The following is a 21558-nucleotide window of genomic DNA, read 5'->3' on the forward strand; positions in this document are numbered from 1 at the left end:
TTCCGGCATGTCAGCCCTATTGTCTGCCACGGTCTATGTTCCTCTACCTATGTTTGTGCGAGGAGAAGTACTCTTCTATGTCCTGCCCGTCCCTGCCTGCCATCCCACTTTATCTAGCATTGGGTGCCGTTGTCAACAGCAGTTTAGCTCAAGGCCATAACGGCACAGCATTTGCTATAACTGTCACGTGTGTGTATGTGTGTCTGAGCCTGTGTGCCTCAGTGTCAACACATACTTGAGCTTCCATTACACGGCCATGATTGCTTATTTTTCTGTTTTCTCTTTTCACTTTTCCAATTTTTTAACCTGTTCCTGCAGGTGTCGCCGTGCCTGTCGGCGGTCGTTAAGTTGCATGAATTTGTCAAAAATAAAAATGTAATATGCCACACGGCTGACACAATTGAGAGCGATGTGTCGAGGGGGTTGGGGCACGACTCTGGTTTTGAGTTCAAGATACAATTCCCGAGTTCTTTGGCGGAAATAATAGTTGCAGAATGTCTTACGACAGGTGTCTGACAGTCGTGGATATTAGATTTCAATGAAAATTACAGAGTAATTAAGTAAAAGTTACATAAACAGTGTGTACAAGTTTGTTGGGAACGGAAGATTTATGTACGTATAGCAGTAAATAATTTGTAGAAGGGCGAAATCTTTCCAGGTAATTCTACCATTTGAATAATTATACAACAGTCCAACAATGCCTATAGAAATGCAATTAAATCGAAACCTGCCACAATCATTTGCAATCCACCAACTGTTTGACGTTCATTGTACACTTTATCGCCACTTAAATGCACAATTGCACCTGTCGGCGCCCCTTTGTCATTATCGCAACAGATTGGCAGCACTTAACTAAGATTGGCAGCACTGTCAAAATAGATTGCAACGCCAACGCTCCCAAATGGATGGGCAGGACTTTCTTCAGAAATTTGCGCATTATCCGCGAGGTGTCGTGTCGTTGGGCATCATCGATTCGTCGTGGATCGAATGCCATCTAATTGATTTCCGCTTGAATGCCTGATTGCCATTTTGACTGGCTGTTTATCTTTGCAACCGTTTCGACACTCCGAATTTTCAGTGTTTCCCCCGGTTTCCAGTTTCTGCAACACACTCCTGCAGTACTCCTCGCACTCTGTCATCACAGACAAACTTAGTATGCAAAGCACACATTACGGCACGGCACCCACCCATGCAATGCATAGCTAATTCAATTTCGCAATTGTTGTCAGCACTGTCAGCGCTTTGCATTTGAATAACATGCGGAATTTATTTCAATTAGCAAAGCCAGCCGCAAACTTGATGCCACAGAGCCGCAAAGTACGCTTCTGCAGCGAAGCGTGCGAATGGAATGGAAGTTGACCATCAAAGTCAGCGCAGACGAGGAAGGAAAGTGCCTGGGAGAGAAAGCTCAAGTTGCGAGAAGTCGTTGAGTGAATTTTTCCCTCCGCCTCAACGATGGCGGACGTAGACGCACTTACACAAGTTGGAATCAAAGTGAGTCGGTGGGGGCCGCCTGAAGTGGCGGTGTAAGAGCTTAGTCAGCTCTCTCTCTGGGAAAGTGGAGCTAATAATAAGCCCAATTGGGGAAGGTGGGTTTCCTTTCGTGCAAACTGAAAGGGATTTCCCAACGTGTCAGAGAATGGCTGGAGCTCATCAGTCACTTCTTTCCGAGTAGACTTCTGGCTAGCTATGCATTTTATGTGAAATATGGTAGTCTGATAGTTTCCGATTAGTAATCGTTGAAGTACTTTTAAGGTGGCAAGTTAAAGTCTCAATAAAATTGTTGGTGAAACCGTTCAACCATATCTTTACGTCATTTCCCATTCCGAGTCTTTTCCAGTCATTAAACAATCTGAAATTTTAATCCCTGCTTCCTGTTTGAATTTTGAATACTCTCTGCTAATCCAAAGGACCTCTGTCATCCGGCACATGCGCGAGCACACGTAAACACACAATATTTGTTTTTAAAATTAATTATGCTTAATTATATTTGGGCTTAAAACATATGAGAATTTATTTTTTGTTTGTCTCCCTTTTGCTTTCGTTTCGGTTCAGTTCGGTTAGGTTCCATCGTTTTCTGGCTTTAGGCATAAAGTATAACAAAAGAAATTACCTCATCATCGTAATTATCCTGCTCAGGCATGACTCGCTGTTTGTTGGCTTAAAGCGATGAATTTTACGGAAATCCGAGAGGGCGTTCCAGCCGGTTTTCGTCGGTGGTGGTCGTGTGTCAAGGCGGGGGGCCCGGGTACGGGTACGGGTACGTCTGACAAATTAAAGCAGCCTCCGGTTGTTGTCTTTGTTGGAGATGTCGTCGTCGTCGTCGTCGATGTCGTTCTCGCTCTCCTCCTCTCTGTCGATGTGTTTCGTTTACTTTATGCTTTTTGGACTGCTAATCGAATCTATCAATTTCCTTGGCAATAATTCGCCAGCGAGCTCTCTGTTAATTTGTCTTATTTTCAGAATTTATTGGCGCATCAGCTCGCTGAGGAGGCTGGCATCTTATTCAGTTTGTTGGCGGAATACCAGAAGTCACTTGCTAGGGCCTGCCGCTCTCGGTTCATGCTTTCGCGAAATACTTTCAAGCTTGTCCTTGACTTTTGCCAGCTGTCCTTCGGCCCATCTGCTTCCCCTTTGTGCTGCTGCCGGGTAATTATGACTGACTGTTGGTTGGTGTTGGTGCCGCTGTTTGACTTAGGAACTTGTCGTTTCGGGGATCCTTGTAATGCGCTTTTGCCGTTGGTTTTTCCTACCCGCCTTCTGTCTTCTGGGTCCTGAGTCTTCCTAATGAGCATACATTTTCAATTTCCCTGCTGCAGTCGACGGCTGTTGTTTTTGGCTCTGTTGGTGTCTTTGTTGTTGGGAGGAGTCCTTCGCTCTGACACTAATGATGCAGCGTACTTTTAGGCCAAGCGCTAAATTGGAATAAAGTGTTGTGTTCGGGGGAGAAGAAGAAAAGAAGAAACACACACAATATTTTAGAAAATGCAGTTCTTGCTTAAACATTTCGTTGGCATGTTGTTGTTGGTGTACATTTTGTAGCTTGTTGTTGGTGTAGCTGTTGTTTTTGTTAGTGCCAATTGTTCTTTGTGTTTTAGTGGTTGGTACTTGTTTACGTTACTTTTTGTTAGTGTTGTAACTTTTCTTCTGTTGGTGTAGTTATTGGTGATGTTGTGTTTTGGTGTTGCTTTCCTTTTGTTGTTAGTGCCAATTTGGTGGGTTGGTGGTTGTGCTTTTAGCCTTGTAAGTGCTCTCATGCTTGTGCTGTATGTGTGCATTGTGTGTGTGTGCTATATGTGTGTTAGCTAGATGCATATGTGCTGGTGCTTTTATAACATGACACATGTTTGCTGCATATTTTTGGGCTGCTTATGCAGTGCATATGTGTGTCAGTGGCACACACACACACACACTTTTTGTATGTAGGTTAAGTAGTCTGATGCTTAAATATATTTACATAAAGCAAGGCACATTCAAAAGTTTCTAATTACATGTACTGGGGGGAAATATGGCTTTGACTTTGTGTTTTGTTGGGCTATTGTTGGTGTAATTGTTGTGTGCATACCACATGCGTGGGAGGAGGTGGTAAAACCTTTAAAAACTAATCTGTTTATTATGCAAAATGTTGATGCATGCAGCGAAGGAGAGGGAAGGAGTTTTGGTATTCTGCAGACACTTTAAACATGACTGTGTTTTCTTATGCAAATTTTAGCTCTTGCTAAAGTAGCAAGCCTTCGTGGCTAGGGGCAAGCCCCGAGTAGAGTGTTAATAGCATAACATTTTCAATTTAAGTTATGGCAAGTTTTTTCTTTGCTCCTGCTTCTCTTTCTAAGCAGCTTATTATGCAAAATGCATGCCACACACCAGCACACAGTACACGACGGATAAAGTGTCTAGGTGGCATAATATTCACAGAAGGAGTGCTGGTTGGATTACAGTCTCGGGTTCATTGGGATGAGAGGTTAAAGAAGGAGAATTTGATAGATAGTTTGCTTAGCTTTTGCAATCGTTACACGTTTCCGTAAACATAAACATATACCTCGTTGCCTGCCCAAAACGCAAGAGGATCTGAGTCCCCATAATCCCCAAGTAAAGAAAAGCTATTTTCTATCTGCGAGAGTATTGCATACGTATAATTACACCAAGCTTTAGCCTTCATAGTGGGCTGAGGAAGACAAATGATACCGAAATTGCTTCACAATCCACTTTCCTGTGCTTCCCGCCTTCCCCAAGCAAAAAAACAGAATGAAACTTGTCCCCTAAGCGGGGCTTTGGCTTAAATAGCCAATGACACACACATAATCTACAATAGCAGACAGAGGGCGAGGTAGAGAAGAAGGCAAAGAGAATTTATTTGTTAGCCGTTCGCCTTAGTCATCTTTAGGGAGCATTCACTGTGTGCGCTCTCTGGTCTTTAGAACGCATTACAATGCACAAACTTTTAGCCATTGTCGGGACTCTTGGCTTTGGCTTTCCCATGAACCCCAACACTCCCCAAAAACGTCAGAACTACTATAAATTAAAACGAAAAAAAGGAAGTATGAACGAGTATGTATATAAGAAAAGAAAACAATTCCCATACAAAATATTACTCCTGGGAACAATGGGAAATATTTGATATAGCAGTCAACATAAATTTCATTAATTTTTACGTAGCCAAAATTGTTTGGTGAAGTTTTTTCTTGTGTTCCTTGTTCGTTTTTCCTGAGCAGCCAAGCGGCCAAGCTTTTATTGTTTTCATAAAAATGATTTTCCATTTTTTTTCCCCCCCACCAGACAATGTAGCATTCAAAAAATGCCATGCAGCACTGAAAAATAAAGCAAAACTCATTGCATATTTGGGGGCATACAGAAATTGTGGAGTATCTGCTGCTGACCAGAGGAGACAAAAGGGGCATATACGAGTATTTCCAACCATAAAAAGCATCCCCCGTGAAACATAAAGTATATCAAACAAGTGCAACTGCAACGGAAACCCTATGTTCTGCTGATGGGAAAGTTGTGTATTTTTTGTGGGGTACAAGCTGCCAACATTACCATGAACTAAAGTGTGATCTAAGCCATTAAGTGTGCTCCAACGCTTGGCCCCAACTTGCGTCATAAAGCCATAAGAGCCACTCGTGGAAGTCAAACTACGGATGGAACTGCCACAAGTGATGGTTTCATAAACTAAACGAGCCGCAACATGAATACGATGTTAGGAATATATCCCCGTATAGTAGTCCCATAAAAAAATTGAATCAGTGAGGCTCTTTGGAGAAGTTAAGTTATAGATGAAAATATTCAATAAATTAAACATTTAGTTGTGGCCCAAAACAATTGAAAAATTGCATTCACTTAGGCTGGGAAAACTTTCCAGGCGTATCTGTTGCAGAAATTAGGAAAACCTTTATTTTATGCAAGGCATTTAAATGTAATTTATGATGCAACCATTCATAAGCTCAACATTCCCACATTTCCACAGATTTTCCTATTTTTATTTTCTCTGCTCAAAATAAAAGTTATTCTTTCTTCCTGTTCCTGCCCGAGCCGAAGGACTCTTGTATATTGTTATCAACATGTTGACATTCGTTCGTGTGCTGCTGCTGCTTTCGCATCTGACATTTATTGTTTCTATCTCTCTCTCCCGTTGGCTGACTTCCGGCCCGAATGCAGCCGTGCGTAAGTCGCTTCCGCTTGAGAGCCGAGTGCCGTGGCTGCTGCTGCTGCTGCTTCATAAAGTGCTACGCAAACGGGGCAGGCAGGGCCACTCGCATTGCACCGCATCGCACACTCGTATATCATTGTCATATGTGTGTATTTTCGTATCATTTTCATGGCATTTTCTAGAGAATTTTAAATTTATTGCTCCAATGAAGCGGCAAAACATCACAGAAGAGAGACACGCAAATCTACAACCATAAAGCATATGAATTGTTTGATTATATTAAAAGAAATCCACTCTCTCTCTCTCTCGAAACTGAAAAGAGAACCTAAACTGTGTGTTTCGTGAAGATATTTTTTCACTTTTTGGGGTTTGGGGTTAGGGAAAATCAATTGCAGCCAAACAGCGCCAGTTATTCTCTCGCAGTGAGAACGTGTTGCACCCAAGCAATTTGTGAGGACACTTTTGTGGCTTTTGACGTTGCCGCCAAAGTCGATGGTGGTGGTGGTGTTGGTGCTGCTTCTGCTGCTAGTACGTGCCACTTATATGGCATGGACCCTGGTCCCAGCAGTCAGCCCCATGCTGCACGTAAGCCGTAAACGTTTTTAGTGGATTTGTGTGGCGTGGCTGTGGCGGTGTGGCGGTGGCTGGGCTGTACGACAGTCATAATGTTTCATTAGTGGCTGGTTCGCCGCTCCTTGACAGCGAATCGCTTGTAGTTGTTGGCTTCCCTGGAGGATACAGGAGAGGAAGGGATAGGTGTAGGAACTGCAATCAACTTGAAAGTTGGCCAACGACTTTTGCGGTAATCAATTTCCCCGCAGAAGCTGCCAAAGGATCTGATTGAATGCATGTCAATCATTAGATTGTGCACAAATTTTTTAAAGTTTCCGTTGGAGAGTATATTTCTGCAGGAAAAATCCATCTTAAAGTGTATCTAAACCTTCGTTGCGAAGCATTACCCTTTCTTTTATGTTTATCAAAACTTCCACAGTACTACGTTCTTCACCAACGAAACTTCAACAACGAAATATTGCGTAGCATAAAATTAGGCGGGGATCATTAAATGGGGCAAGGCAGTGGCACTGGCAATGGCGGTGGCAACTCTTGCTTCCGTTGGCGTCCCCAATGCGACAACAGCCTCCACCCTCACGGGGCCCGATGACGACGACGGTGGATGCACATTAGTTTTAATGCATGTTTCATGCGCCATTAGGCTTAATTAGTGGCATTCTACCACCCACCACACACAGCACCCAGCACCCACCACCCAGAGTCTCCTCTCCTTCCAGACTCCATTCCCCTCTAAATGAGTTTCACTGTAGCACCGGTGGGGAGGTCAATGGGGTTGGGGACATGGTGGCGATGGTGCAGTCAAGCTTTAACTGCCTGTCGTTTGGCCTGCAATTTTTGTTATTGTTGCTGCACGTTGCATACAACACTTTTAATGCAGCAGCCATACATTTATTTTAAGGCCACGCACGCACACATATTCACGTACGGAGGAAAAATTAAGATTTAATTAAGAAAAATAATAAATGCTTTTGGCTTGAAGCGACGCAGAGCAGACTCGACCCGGCTTAAAGCAGAGCCAAATAAATTGTCTCTTACGGCAGGACATGAAAAAGACTGCGCGCCTGAGCCTTTGGTAAGCCCTGAAGGCAGCTCTACTTTCATTGCCAGGGCCATTCATTCCCTTTGCCATTTCCTCTCGTATTTCTCCGAAAATTGCGAGCAACAATGCCCGAACCGAATGCCAAATATACTCGTGGTACAGTAGATGTCCGCCCATTGCCACCGGCATTCGGATTGTCCTTCAGATTGAAGTGTCTTTCCCTTTCTGTTGCTGGTGTCGGAGATGAACTTTTGGACACTCGTACGAGTGGATGGTACTTCTACAATAAAGCCATGCTTTTTGTGGAGAAAGTTTTCAAGGGACTCCATTATGTCTAAGTTCTCTTGGGCGGAGGAATGCAAGAGTTGAAGTCTCAGTATAACTCTTTCCTAATTAGAAATTCTCTCAGTCAATTAAGCCTTTAATATCGAATCCATCTACCTACTAAATCTCTTCATAACTGACATTTTCCCCATAACATTTTTCCACTGGTTTGAGTAAAAATTTCTCTCGAGCCACAACCCTCTCGCCAGTCTCTCAGCAACATGAACTTATTTACTACGATATATTCCAGCTGATTTGGCGGCTCATCTCTGGTTGATTCGAGATACTTCCGCCGAATGGCGCCAACACTTTATGGCCAACAGACTTCAAGCCCAAGACGCGTCGGCTTACGGCCCCCATAAACAGAAGAAGCAGGTCCATGGCTAAGTAGAGGCAGGGCCCGCGGTTCCGAAAGGAGTCATGGCTAAAGACGGAGGCATTTGCCCAGTGAGGCAAACAAAATGTTCGACATGTTTGCGATTGCCCAGACAGAATACAGAACGACGAGAAGCAGTAAAAAGATGGCCAAAAGACAACTGAAAGTGGCATTCCCATTCCCATTCCCATCCCCGTCTACACTGCCCCGTTTGAAGCAAGTCTAGTTAACTCGGCCAGAAGCGACAGCAGTTTGTTCAATTGTAAAGCGAGGCATAAAAGCCAAATTAGAACGAAAGTCAGCCAATGTAAATAAACAAACAGGAAAGAAAACAGGCATCTAGGGTTGGTCGAAGCATTAAATACCCTTGAAGTCTGCCTGTACATCTATTTTGTAGGCTCCAAAATGGTTCCTTCTCTGCTTTGAAAAACCTGAATACCCCCTTTCGAAGAGTTTTACAGCAAGAAGACAACAAATGACTAGAAGAATGAGACATTTCCCTGTCATTCGCTTCGTTTTTCGATTTGTCTCTCCTCTGTGTTTTTTTCTCTGGGGTAATTTCAGTGCAAATTTATGGCCCACATTTCCAGAGAACATTTTTCACCTTGTAAAAGTCAAGACCACGCAGGCAAAAACAGTCGGCAAGCGCGCGTTCATAGAATTATTAAAACAAACAGCGTGCGCCTGCACATGAAAATACATTTTACAATAATAAACAGGGACCCCAAAAATGTTTAACCCTGAGACAATGGGAAGACAATGGTTGGCAGCAGACTCGAAGAGAGACGATGGCAAAAGTGCATGCAGCTCCATAAACAGAACCGCAAAACGTTCGATTTCTGATAAAGATCAAAGTAAATGGGGCAACCAGAGACCGTCCCCTTAATCTGCAGATAAACAAAGAGTAGGTTCAAGTGCTTATGACCCATTCCGTGAAGGGTCGTGTGCCTAGAGATTTTCCGGAATTCTCGGACTCTTCTCTGTATTTATCTGAATTTATTCGTATCCCTTTGATAGATTTACAACTAAATAAAGACTTTTGTCGAGTCTTTCATGTATAGTCTTAGTAATCCAGAGGCAAATGCACCGTTAACAATAAATATATAGAAAATTACAAATAATAGCAAGTGAAAGACAATTTCTAGGAATACTTTTCTATAGGAAAAATTTACTTGATTTTTATTTAATTTTCTGTCTCTCTATCACCTCTTTAATTCAATGGAACTCAACCTTTTATAAATATTTAATCTATATTCCCCTGTTGTCAGCAGATTTCCAGCCTCAAATTAATTATTCCACCTACAAAAAACTTGCCACTTTATTCGTAGCACCATCCACATCCCTGACGGCATGGAGGCGGAAGTAGAGGCAGAAGCGACCACGACCACGACCACACATTATAGATCTCCCTGCACTCTGCCCCACCAGAGGAAAATCCCTCCCTAAATTACTATAAATAACAAGAGAATGTTTTGCTTATTGTGGCACAAAGCTTTTAATGTACAACTCGGCGTATACACAATATTTTACATTAAGCCAACAAACAAAGCCCGCCCCCCAAAATTGTGGCTGAAAAGGGGGGGAGGTGCTCTCTAGGTAAAACCAGATGATGATGGAGATGATTTTGGCATCAATTTCTGAGGTCAGCAGCGACCCGGAATTTGACAGACAGTTTTGACAGACAGATCAGTGGCATTGGTAGAGCCACCACAAAGTAGTAGGTGTGTTCTGTTGGGGCCTGTGTGGCTCCCTCAATTTAATTCCCATAAAATTGAAATTGGAAATCTCCTTCCCAGGGGAATTGTGTGGTTAAACCGCGTTAAAAATCTTCCAATTAAATAACATTATTTATTTAAAGGTCGGACACACACAGGGAGTGCGAGAGAGTGGGAGGTGCATTAATTAAAGCACGCCAGCAAATTATATATAGCATAATTGAAAAATGCTTTATCAATGGCATAAAAACAACAAGAAATGGTGGCTTATGGGAGATTATTTCGAATCGGAAATACCCTGGACGATATTAAGATACTAGCTCTATAATGGAACGATCTTTTCAGGCTGATATATATCTAACGAAAAACTAATGACTGCTATTCAGAATGATTATATACAAATTTAAGCAATATCATACCTATTTTTAACATAATGAAATGTTTTAAAAAAATTTAGAAACATTAAAAGGATATATCCATTGATATATCCAGCTTCTTCTATCCGAAAACTGCCTTTTTTTCTACCCTTTAAACCCTCAAACACACACATATATTACGCCATGAAAGGTTTCAATAAAATAAATAATACGAAGAAACAACAACATTTATGAATGCCCCAAATGGTTTTCCATTTCGACCGCATCAAGCAGATAATATATTATCCTGAGGGTACAGCCACACAATAGATATATCCATAAGATAAATATAAATATGTATGTATGTATATGCCAATATTGAATTGAAAATACACCATTAGCTGGCAATTCTCGAGTACATTTTCAATTGAAACGAAGATCGCACGCTGATTGATGTTTATGGGGCATAATTTGTTCTCGAAAGAAAAGATATATGTACATATATGTATTTCCAATATATCTGTACATTTAGAGATGGGAAATCTGCTGTGTGTGTGTGGCCAGGTGAGGTAATGCCTGATTGAGTAATAGTTGCATATTTTATTCGTAAATGTCTAAAGTTCAAAGTACATATATTGTTAAATATAAACATATACGGGAAAATGGTGCTTGATTTTTCCCTCGTATAAATTTTGGACTGAAAAGAGCCACAACAATTAACTGGCCACAAATGATGTCATTATTGTATATTGATTGCGCTTTCGCCAGACCCGAAGACCACCTACAGGCTCTCCCCGGAGACCCACTGACCGACCACCTGCAAATAAGTTCACATCCATTCGAATTCCCTTCTCATTCGCAATACCCAATTATTGCATATTTTCTCTCTCTAGATAACCGCTCAGAAGTGAAGCTTGCCAGGTGCAGTTTCCTTTGTCGAAGGAATAACATAAATATATATTGGGGAAAATTCCATTTAGAGGCCACTTAATAAGCCGGGGCCACAAAAACTCATTACGTTCCCAACAATTTGATGAAAATTGATAGATTCCCTGAGGTGGGGATGGGGTTGGGGATGGGCGGAGGCCACAACAGAACATCAAAAACGATTTTCAAATGGAATGCGGCAATGGGAAAGGAAACTTTGCCAAAGTCCTTGCCACATGCAACCATGCGACCAGCGCAAAGCGGGGGGCGGGCAGCACATGGTTTAAAATGAGGAACCGCAATCGAGCCACTGCATTGCTGCGATTCTTGGGATTCTTGCCCTCCATTTAACCATCATAATTTTCATTTTCCATTGCTATTGCTATTGCTTTTTCAATTGATTGATAATCGTTCTTTTTTTACCGTTTTCCCCTCAGCAATTGCTGTTGCAGTTGTTCGTGTCTAATGAATTATTCATGGAATTCATTTCGTATTGGCCGCTTAAAATGACCGGAAAATTGCATTATATGCATTCCAAACGGGTGGGTGGGGGTTGGGGGTGGGATATGGGTGTCTTTTCCACTCGAACATGTCACTTGTGCATTAAGGTCATCCCTGGGCATGTCACTGATGTCCGGCACTGTCTCTCTGTATCCCCCCATGGTCGCCATATAACTATCACTGGCACTGCCGTCGTGTCCTGTCCTGTCCTGCCCCGCGGCAACAAAAGCATCAAATATACATGCCCCAATGCCATGGCTCTGGCTCTGGCCTGTGCATACTGGGCATGCGGCACAGAAAAGTGTCACGAAAACTGTTAAAAAGCGCTTCAGCAACTTTCACAATCAACAAACATGACAAAAACTGGATGTCCCCGCTACCCGAAAGAGAAACAGAAGCAAAAACTAGTGTCAAATACAAATACAAAAGGATGAAATGGCAGAAACTTGCTGCATAAGTTGCACAGATAGGGTTGGGAAGGGATGGACGGCGTTGAAGGAAAGCCTGAGTTTCAGGGTGGTCAACGAGGTAACGGTAGGAATGGCCAGAGGCTATGAGGGGGAATGGTAATAGGGTGACCAGTTAGTAAGCACAAAATGTTGTCAGACTAAAAGAATAAACAATGACCAAAAATACGAGCATCTTAAAGCGCCAAAAGGCGAAGCTTATATGCACTTTTCGTTTTGGCTGTGAAATATGGAAAATAGAAAGAAAAGGTGGTAGCAATGGTACTTCTAGATGATCCATTTATCAGTAATATATCAATATGTCCATAGAATTTCGTAGAATATTAGCTGAATAAATACTATGTCTTCTTATCTTTTCTTAGCTGAATTTCAATAACCCGTCGTATACTTAATATTTCATTGAATAAATACATTCAATGCATTTTATAAACTAATTTTATTTATGTAATGACTGGCATCTGATTCATATGGTTTAAAATTTATATGACTGCTTTTTTTTGGTATTAATAAAATCTCTTACTTTTTACAAGTATATGTTGTATGCTTAATTTTGCATTGAAAATATATTTGATTAGATTATTATCTGATTTATGTGTGGTAAATATAAAAGATCATGATATCGTTGCATATATTTATTGTGCCTTTGTGGTTTATGGTTTATTTTGTATTATATATTGATAGTTTCATATATTATTCATATCGATTAATGATTTTTCATGGTTTAATGAATGCGAATGCAAAATGCATATATTAAGTGAATACTTTTCCTCTTTCCCCAAGTAATAAAAAATCACTCATCCTCCGAACGACTCCCCGACATTACTATCTTCCACTTTCAAGTCTCGATAAAAAACATTCAGATTCAATCAGCTTTCCAGCAAAGAATCACTCAATAAACGCTTTATGTGCCCATCTGAATAATCAGCTACTATATCTGATATATGTGGGGTATAACGGGCTATAATGCCCATTCAAAGAGTAGGACGAGAGACGAAATGGCTGTTGAAATGGAATTTTTAGTGCATGGACATCAGAGAGACGTTAGAGGCGACAGAATGCATTGGGTCGGGCACAGGCGGCGCATACGTTGAGGCGCAAATGACAATGAAAAGTGCTTTGTGCACGTGTTAGTGTTAGTGTTAGTGTGTGTGTCCCACTCTCTTTCTCACTCTCTGTGTTTCAGTGTGTGTGTGTGTGTGTGTGTATCTGTGTGTAATGTGAGTCTTGCGTGAGCTAAACGCAAATAATGAAAGTAGAGCGGGCGGGGGCCTTCTCCTTCTGGTGATGGAAGGGTGGCAGCGGCAGCAGTCAACAAGCGAGCGCCAAGTGAAAGTGGAAAGTGCACTCGACAAGTGCATCAGTGTGGGTGTTAGAGCTACATCTCTCTGTGTTTGTGTGCGTGTGTGTGATGCTGCAGAAGTTCTTTACGCGTATGAGAGGGTGTTGCATCTATGTGTGTGTGGCAGGGGGTGTTGAAGCGACGGCAGCTGCTGCTGCTGCTACTGGAAAATCCTTCTGCGGCACTACTTATTCCGCATACTTTTGGGAGAGAGCCGGCGCTCAAGATAAATAGCTGTGGGTTCCGTGCTCTCCCTCTTCCATGCCTCCCTTTTGAAGAGAACTCTCACCTTTCCTTTCCGAAAAAAGTGCTCAAGTATTTTTCAGCGGAAAAAAAGATGAGCAAAACTTTTGCGAAACTCGAAACTCGCTCTGTTCATAATTATGTTAATTAAGTTGAAGGGAAAAAAACAAAAATTTTCGCTGGGGATGCCCCACAGTATGAACATATGCCACGAAGGGGCGCAATTTACGCCGCTCAAATGAAGCAAACGATTTAAATTTGAATTTAAATAGCCTTCACGCGAATGGGCTTTTCCTTTCAGCTTTCCCTCAAAATCGCGATTTCTTTTGGGCTTTCCCCCGAAACGCTTTTTCTTTGGCTTTCACTGGGATCCGCTTCACTCGAATGCGCTGCTCCTTTGGGGAGGGATTCCTCGAACCCAAACACACATGAAGCCAGAAGGGTGTTCCACGTACTCGAGCCACGTTTTTATTTGCATATCATTTAGCGTTCGTAAAGGCTGAGGAATGTGTGCCCGGGAAAACCCAAGAAAAAGGCCTAAGAAAAACTACCTGAATGCATACGCGTACACTCAGAGAAATGAACCTTCGATTGCCATATACACTTTGAGAAGAGAAGGTGCCGAAGCTGCAGATCCATCTTTCTAATGAAAGATATATGAGTATCATTCCAAGAAAGTTGTTGGAGCCAGTACATAAATACATACATGAGTTAGGAGTGCGTTTCTCTCTCTCTCCCCAAAAACATCATGCCCTCCCTCCAAAGGGAAGGCTACAAAGGTAAGCGACGTAAGAGAGTACGCGGCAGGGGAGAGGTAAAGCAACTCAGTCAGCAATTTGCTTTAATATTAAATGTCTAACGAACCGTAAGAAATATGAACGTGTTGTATAGTTTGATGTGAACGCATTTAAGCCCCAAATGTAATGTTAGAAATCATTCGGGGATTCGGGGTACAAGACGGCAATAGGAATGGCGATGGGGGGGACCTGGCCTGGCCTGGCCAAGTGCTCCACAAGGTTGAATGGACATGGCATTGAGCAGCATTCAAGTGGGTCTGCCTGTTTGTGGGTGGCTTCAAATCTTGTCTGCAAATAAACTTTCCTCAAACTTTGATTAAGTTTTGCTCTCCGAGAAGGCAGAGAGACTTTCTCCACCCCATCTCTCTTGCAATTCCTCTCTTTCTCTCCCGCTTAGTAAAACTTTTGAGAGTCATTTGCCTAGAGGAATATGTTTGTCCGGGAAACCTAATGATTTTCACAGTTTAATTGCTCACTCTCAAAAGTTTTTGAGTGAATTAGGAGAGCATTTTCTTTGGAGTTTTGATAGATATATTTTATGCTTTTTATGGAGGAGTTTTATGGCAGATGGCAAGGATTTTTCATCCATCATCTTTGGAATTTGGAGTGAATATCTAATGAATTCTTCAACTTCTGTCACACATGCCCTTATCTGTTCATTCAATTTTTGATTATATATATTCAGGATTCTATCTGTTCACAACTTTCGAGGCAAACCATGTTCTAGTTACCGTCTCAAGCTCAAAATTGTTGCGTCTTCTGAGCTGTTCTGATGCTCTGCTCGGCGCTGAGAGCTCGGGTAATGTGATGATGGTGGTGTATCCCCATGGTATTGCCCCACGTGAGTGTATTTGTGCTAGAGTGTATCTGTGAGATTTCTGTGTATGGATACGTGTCTGTTGCCTCTCTGTGCCTCTGTCTCTGTCTGTATGCAAGGTGAAGGAGCGCTTCAGCAGCAGCATATGCGGCAGCATCAGCAGCAGCATTCAAATTTAAATACAAATGTTGCACGTACCCTAGTAGCTGTGTGTTCGCCTGGTAGGAAGATATATCTCTGGCTATAACTTTGTACAGGTGTGTGCGCATACAAGATGTATGTGTGTATGTGAGAGTGCGCTCATTTGGGTGATTGCGCTGCTAAGGTTTAATAAAGCAACACCAAGACGACGTCGACGAGGACAATTACGTGGAATTGCGTGAAGAAATAGCTGCCATTCCGGGAGAAGGCACCTCTCGGTACGGCTTGGACGGATAAGGGTAGTACTCGTATAATAAAGCAACTTGCTGGCATAATTGGCAGCCCCAGCCCCCCCAGACAGCAAAATAAAAAAAGGAGGCCCTGTGCCGCGCAGAACTTCAAATTGAAATGAAATGAAGTGTGAAGCGGCAGGCAGGCGGCAGCATAGCATTTTCCCTCCTCTGAATCCCGACTTGGGCTGCTTCTCCCCTCTACCAAATAATTCATCTCCAAGAGTGTGAATGTTCTACAGGATCTTTCCGGATGTGTATATAATTGTTTTCTTTTCGCGGCGGTGCGTTTGTTTAGCTTAATTAAAAGGCCCAAATGCAAACACCAAAGTGTGCGCGTGGAGCCTTAGCCCACAAAAAAAAAAAGGTAATTTATACACAGAATACCGGTAGGCAGAGATATATATATATTTTTTATACGTTTTGGACAAGGTCCTCCTCCAGTTTCTGCCCTCGAGTTGGGCGCGTGATAGGTCAAGATTGTAAGTCGAGATTCGAGCAGAATTTCAAGATGCTTCTAGGGAATGATGGCCCCAAAAATGTGCACAGAAAGTTTCCTAATTATTCATGAGTTACAAAAATCTTCAGAAAGTCCTGCCGAAACCATTTAGAATACCATTATACCCAATCCTTGTTCCATTTAAAGATAGTTTCTCATATTTCAGCTTCAATTTCACGATCACGACTGGAAGGCATCTCTAATCTGCCACCTGCTGCTGCTGGCTGCCTCCCGTTGACAGTTGGCTGTTGTGGATCTGCCACTGCCACGGCAACTGCGCTGTGTGTTGGCCAGCAGTTTGTACAGCAAAAAGCAATTTGGTCGGCCAGCAAGCGGGCTGGTTCCTCCGCCTTTGACAGCCTTTTGTGTTGCTTTTGGGAAACAACTATTGTTGTTGCTGTATTGCGGTGTTGACACCCCGCTGGCTTTGGCACTTCAATTTTATAGCGACAGCCGTGGCATCAACAGCAGGAGCCGCAGCGCACAAAAAAAAGGCAAGGAAAATTCGCGCATCCTCCATCGCACCTGCCTAATGGTCCGTGTGGTCCGTGCCATAACCGGACATTGGGGCGGCCATAACTTTAATATGCTTACGCAGAGAGAGCGACAGAGAAAAAAGGGCAATGTAGATTCTATTTTTTTCATTCCGTTTTTTTGGTACATAATCTAGGCTATTAAAATTCAGTGCTGCGGTATGACAGTGCGTATACGTAATGCGGGATGATTGCCCCCAACGAAAATTGGGTAGTCAAAGTGGTCTAGTAATTGCCGAGATTTGTGAATGAAAAGGAAGAGATTTTCGAGGTTTTTTATGGGTTGGTTTTTGGGGGAAAACCACACACAATTCATTCATTCATCCATCATCAAGCAGCTGCACTGCCATCATCTGCAGTCCCGCCTAGACACAAAATTTTTCCTAATGATTGTGTGAGAACTAAGCTCCTTAATCAGACCTTAGGGCAAACGTTTCACACCCATCCATCCACATCCATCCATCCATCCATCCATCCAGAGAAACCATAATATTTTCTGTGGGTGATGCCTGCGGCCTTGGCAAAAAGTTGTTTCCCCAGCATAGTTTTCCTTGCCCCAACACTTATCCACATGCCCGCCCCCCTACACATTTTCCTTACCCCCTTCTCACTCACGTTAATTAAAACGCCGAGCAAACATGAAGGAGCCTCTACTTCGAGTGGATGGATGGCGCTGGAGTGGAGTGGAAGTGGAGCTTCTTCCGGCAAGAATGTCATGGAAGGAATGTCAAGCCTATGGCCATCAATCAAAATGCCTAAATAAAATGTTTGTTCTCTCTACAGGGCTGGGGGTTTTCCGGATAATAATGTGCATTGACTTAGGAGAGCAGCATGGAGCTCCATCGAGTATGCAAAAGTATTCGAATCCAAATGTTTGCAGCTGTCGAAAATGAAGAGACCATAAAATGTTGCTGTTGCTGTTGGTGGCGCAACCCAGTAACAAGGCGAATGAAATTTATTGCCTCTGTTGTGATAAACGTGACGCGCTATGGCTAAAGGCCACGCCCTCTCTGAGAGGCGGAGGCGGAGTGGAGCAAACGAAGGACACTTTCCAAGTGCCTCTTAAATTTGATTTGTGTGTGTGGCGGCTGTATCTTCAGGATGTGTCTTAGACCAAAAGGAATCTTTGAAATGCGAATGCGAATGCCCGACAACAGGTTAATGTGCCCCCGAAGAGAGGCATGGTGGAGAGTAGTGGGGGCGGTGGGGCTGCCAGTTTGAATAATGAGGGGCAGATTGATGATCTTTAATGGCTGAACTTTCGGGGTACAAGTTGGACAAATTAAGTTGTACGGCAGATAAGTTTTTGCTGAGATATTAGCCTGGTAACAGATGGGATAGGGTTCTCCTCTCGGCGGACAAACTTTTCAACTATAAATTTTCGCATTTTTATGAAATTTCATTTCTCCATTCCCGTTTCCTAGTCTTCCCTCCCCCCGCCGGGGTTCAATCAACTTCAGCATGAACGCATTTCCATGCCCAAATTTGTGTCCAACCTGGCGTATGCTTGATATTGGCCCCGAAATTCCCTATCCCCCATCTCCCTGCCGCCTTTTCCGTTCCGTTCCGTTCTGTCACGCCAATCGCTTTAGTAGCTTGTTTTGACATTTTTCCCTTTTCCACTTTTTCCTTTGTTTGTTCTGCTGCCACCCATTTTTTCCGGCATTTTCCGACGCTTTTTTCGCCAGGCTTTTCATACCTTTGCGCCTTGTTGCAGCCCGTTGCCGTTGGCCCAAAATAAGCCTAAGAGCTAAAAAATTCAGATTCAAAAAAAAAGGAAAATTCCGCGGAAATTCCAGCAACTGCATTTGCATTTCATTTTTCACTGCTTTCTCCACACTTTCTGGTTGATTTCTCTTCATTTTCTCTGCGTTCGTTTTGTTGTTGGTTTTTTGCGGGTTTTGTGGATATGCTGGCCAAGCCAAAAAGTTGGCCAAATTCAAGGCTTAGATAAAGACTGTTTGGAAATTAATGCGAGATTTCTTTCTTTCTTTGGGTTTCCGCTGTCTGTTTTTGGCAGCAAACTTGGCTTTTCACAGTGGCAGTAGAGATGGTGATAAGGTCTGGTCTGGTGTGTCTGTTTCTGTTTCTGGGCTTGAATTTAACCTCAAGAATTTGGGCCAGTAAACGCATAAAAGGGAAACCCCCGTTCACACACACACAGGGGTCTGATTCTCTGTACATCACGTGCATGTTGTTGCTGCTGATGTCGGTTCGCATTTTCAGGAGGCAATAATCGTAAAATAAAAATTCGTGCCAAGGCACACAGAAGGTGACCAGCTACCCTAAGTATTTGCCCGTTGATTGAGCATATTGGTTATCGATGGAAGGCGAGTTTTACCTTGAGGGGATCTGGGAGATACTTTTGCAGCAGTATTTACGAAATAGATGAAATATTTTCAAAAATATGAAGCATTTCTGGGAGATCTCCTGTTTGAAGTCATATCCAGCCTCATATTGGCTCTAGATAGAACAGAATGTTTCTGAAACACTCAGATCTATTTCTACTCCAATTCTTATTCAACTGAGAGATATTTTCCCAGCAAATATGAGATATAACCTCCACTTGAGTGGCCATATCGTATCTGAGGCATCTTTCCTATTTGATTGATCAACTCTACCCACAAAAAAAGTGAATAAATTCTACCTGATCTAAGACATTACCTTTCGAATAATTACATTAAATATTCCCCAACAATCAGGATCAACAGTTCCCGCCTTCTGCCCTCTGGATAGAGGTCTAACACTGCCCCTCGCGACAAGGTCAAAAAGCTCACGCTTAATATCCTGCGGCAACAGAGAATTAACGGCAGAGTCCGTTCGATGTCGACAAGCAGCGCCATCGATGAATGTTGGAAAAAGTTCAAAGAGCGCAAAATTCGATGGAAAATGAAAATAAATATAAAATTAGCAGTAAAATTACTCACTGAGGGGCAGAAGAACAGACAGCAGCAGGATGAAGGATGAAGTAGGTTTGGTGCTGGGGGTTAGAGGTTAGAGGATATTCTTGGAGGATACAGAGTAAGCATGCAAACGCGTTAAAATGCGAAATTCAATTTGGCAGAGAGACAGGGACAGGCAAAAGGCATGCTACCGGAGGAGAGTATCTCCCGCAAAAATTTGGTGAAATATGTCTGTGCTTTTTGTGTCGGGTGGAATTTTGTTTCGTTTCGTTTAAATTGTTCAATTTTAAAGGCAGGAAGAAGTACGGTTTGCTGTGTGGGGTGGCACGGGGGGTTTCACTCACCACAATGCGCCTGACACGTGTCATTTTGCGGTAATCGCCCAGCTTGAGGCTTGGCAGGCCAATAATTTCCCGGGATTTGAATTTGGGGGCGGACTGAAGGAGAGCTCTCTCCTTCTGGGCAGATTTTTTGATGGTCGCCTGTCAGCTGCACTGCGTACGGGACCGTATGTACAATTAGCGACGGCAAAATGCAGAGCCCAGAGCCTCCTCAACACCGCATTACACTCCACTCAAGTTCCTTTTCGCTTCTGGCAGCAGCACAACACTAAGCAACAACACACTCGAGTTCGTTCCACTTTCTCTATTACTGCTATTGTTTATAGATATTTTATGTCCACAAAAATATTCAATTTCGATTTTCTTTGGTGTTCATCCACGGGGTTTTTGCTTGAGTTTCTCGTATTCTTGGGGCCCTGTTCAATGGAGCTCTCTCTTCTCTCTCTCCCTCTGTGTATCGACCGCTGCGCCAAAAGTCTCAGATGAAACTGAATGGGGCCCGAGATTGGCACACAGATGAAATACCCCTGGAAAAGTCCATGTGGCCAGGCAGGCCAGGCCAGGCCGCGCCGCCTGACTCGGGCAGCAACAATACTGCGGCAGTGAGAGCGCACTGGCTCTCTTTCTCTATCTCTCTCGCTGGCTGACTCTCTTTCGTTCGAACTGTTGTTGTGCTCTCTGCACACGTTGCGTATACGTAGAGGCAAAAGCAAAAGCCAGCTGGGGCGCACTGTGGTGTCGAATATGAGAAGAAACGGATGAAAGTCACGTGCGGGGAACACATTAATCATCACAATAAATTTATAAAATCATATACTAAAATAACTAATATACAATCATGCTTGAATATTTTATTAAAATAAGCTAATAAGCTATAGATATTTTCATACTGAAAGGAGCTTATTTTAGCTCAGATGAGAGTTTTCCTGCAGAGTAGAATAATTTCCCCCTGCCATATCATTTCCGTCCAGTGTTTCGGCTCCTATGTATGCCTTCAATATTTTCTTGCAGTGTGAAAGAGAGAAAAAGGCTCGCTTTTCTTTTACTGAGAGAACGAACCGTCGGAGAGAGCGCTTTCACAAATAACAGTTTTATTTTTACAAACAAATTGAAGAACAAAAAAAATAAAAAAAAAGCAGAAGCACGCGGAGAGACTGGCACAGAGCACTTAGGTGCGGTGGAGTGGGGGGCAGCGTACATACAGTTGGAGTAGAAGTTTTGTTTTTTTTCATGAGAGGAGCGTACGAGACAGAGACAGCACGCTAAGTGGGTGAGTGTATGTGTGTGTCTATTACGAGTTGTATGTGCGTTTGTTTAACTGTTTGTTTTGTTACATTTTCTCTGAATTTCGGTGAGGGGGGAGCAGGGAGAAGAGGGGGCCCTAAAGTCGAGAAATTCAAAAATCAGACACACTGCAAACTTGTTGAAGAAATATTTGTACATATTCGTGCGTGTATATTTTGTACACTGAGTCTTACACTTATTCGCACACTTCCAACAGCAGGGAGGGATACAGTTATCATGTGCAAATAATGCAAAATAAAATAAGATACCTATTAATATTTAAATCAGATAATGTTAACAACAGACTCTCTATTATATATGAAAGTTTTGAGTCGTCGTCGATATTTTACTCGTATCGCCCTAGTAATCTAATAATTTTAATGAATGTATTTCTATAATTATGGTTTAATTTATGGGCTTCTTTAAGAAGTTTAATGCACGCATAA

The 21558-nt window shown here is 42.7% G+C and overlaps 1 protein-coding gene across 3 annotated transcripts in view; it reads right to left on the reverse strand.

Moving 5' to 3' along the window:
* Positions 1-20486, reverse strand: part of LOC108163886 — a 37237-nt gene extending 16751 nt beyond the window's left edge. Inside the window, exons 1-3 of one of the 3 annotated variants that reach the window (XM_033393328.1) lie at positions 19832-20486; positions 19512-19564; positions 2114-2915 (exon numbers count right to left, since the gene is read on the reverse strand). In XM_033393328.1, the coding sequence (XP_033249219.1) occupies positions 2114-2143 (30 nt within the window). In that variant the 5' untranslated portion in view covers positions 2144-2915; positions 19512-19564; positions 19832-20486. The remainder of the gene's footprint in view (positions 1-2113; positions 2916-19511; positions 19565-19831) is intronic. The other 2 variants (XM_017299403.2, XM_017299405.2) reach the window with 2 other exon arrangements.
* Positions 20487-21558: the final 1072 nt, after the last annotated feature.

The sequence above is a fragment of the Drosophila miranda genome, chromosome 4, assembly GCF_003369915.1.
Source record: "Drosophila miranda strain MSH22 chromosome 4, D.miranda_PacBio2.1, whole genome shotgun sequence".
Classification (NCBI taxonomy): Eukaryota; Metazoa; Arthropoda; class Insecta; order Diptera; family Drosophilidae; genus Drosophila; species Drosophila miranda.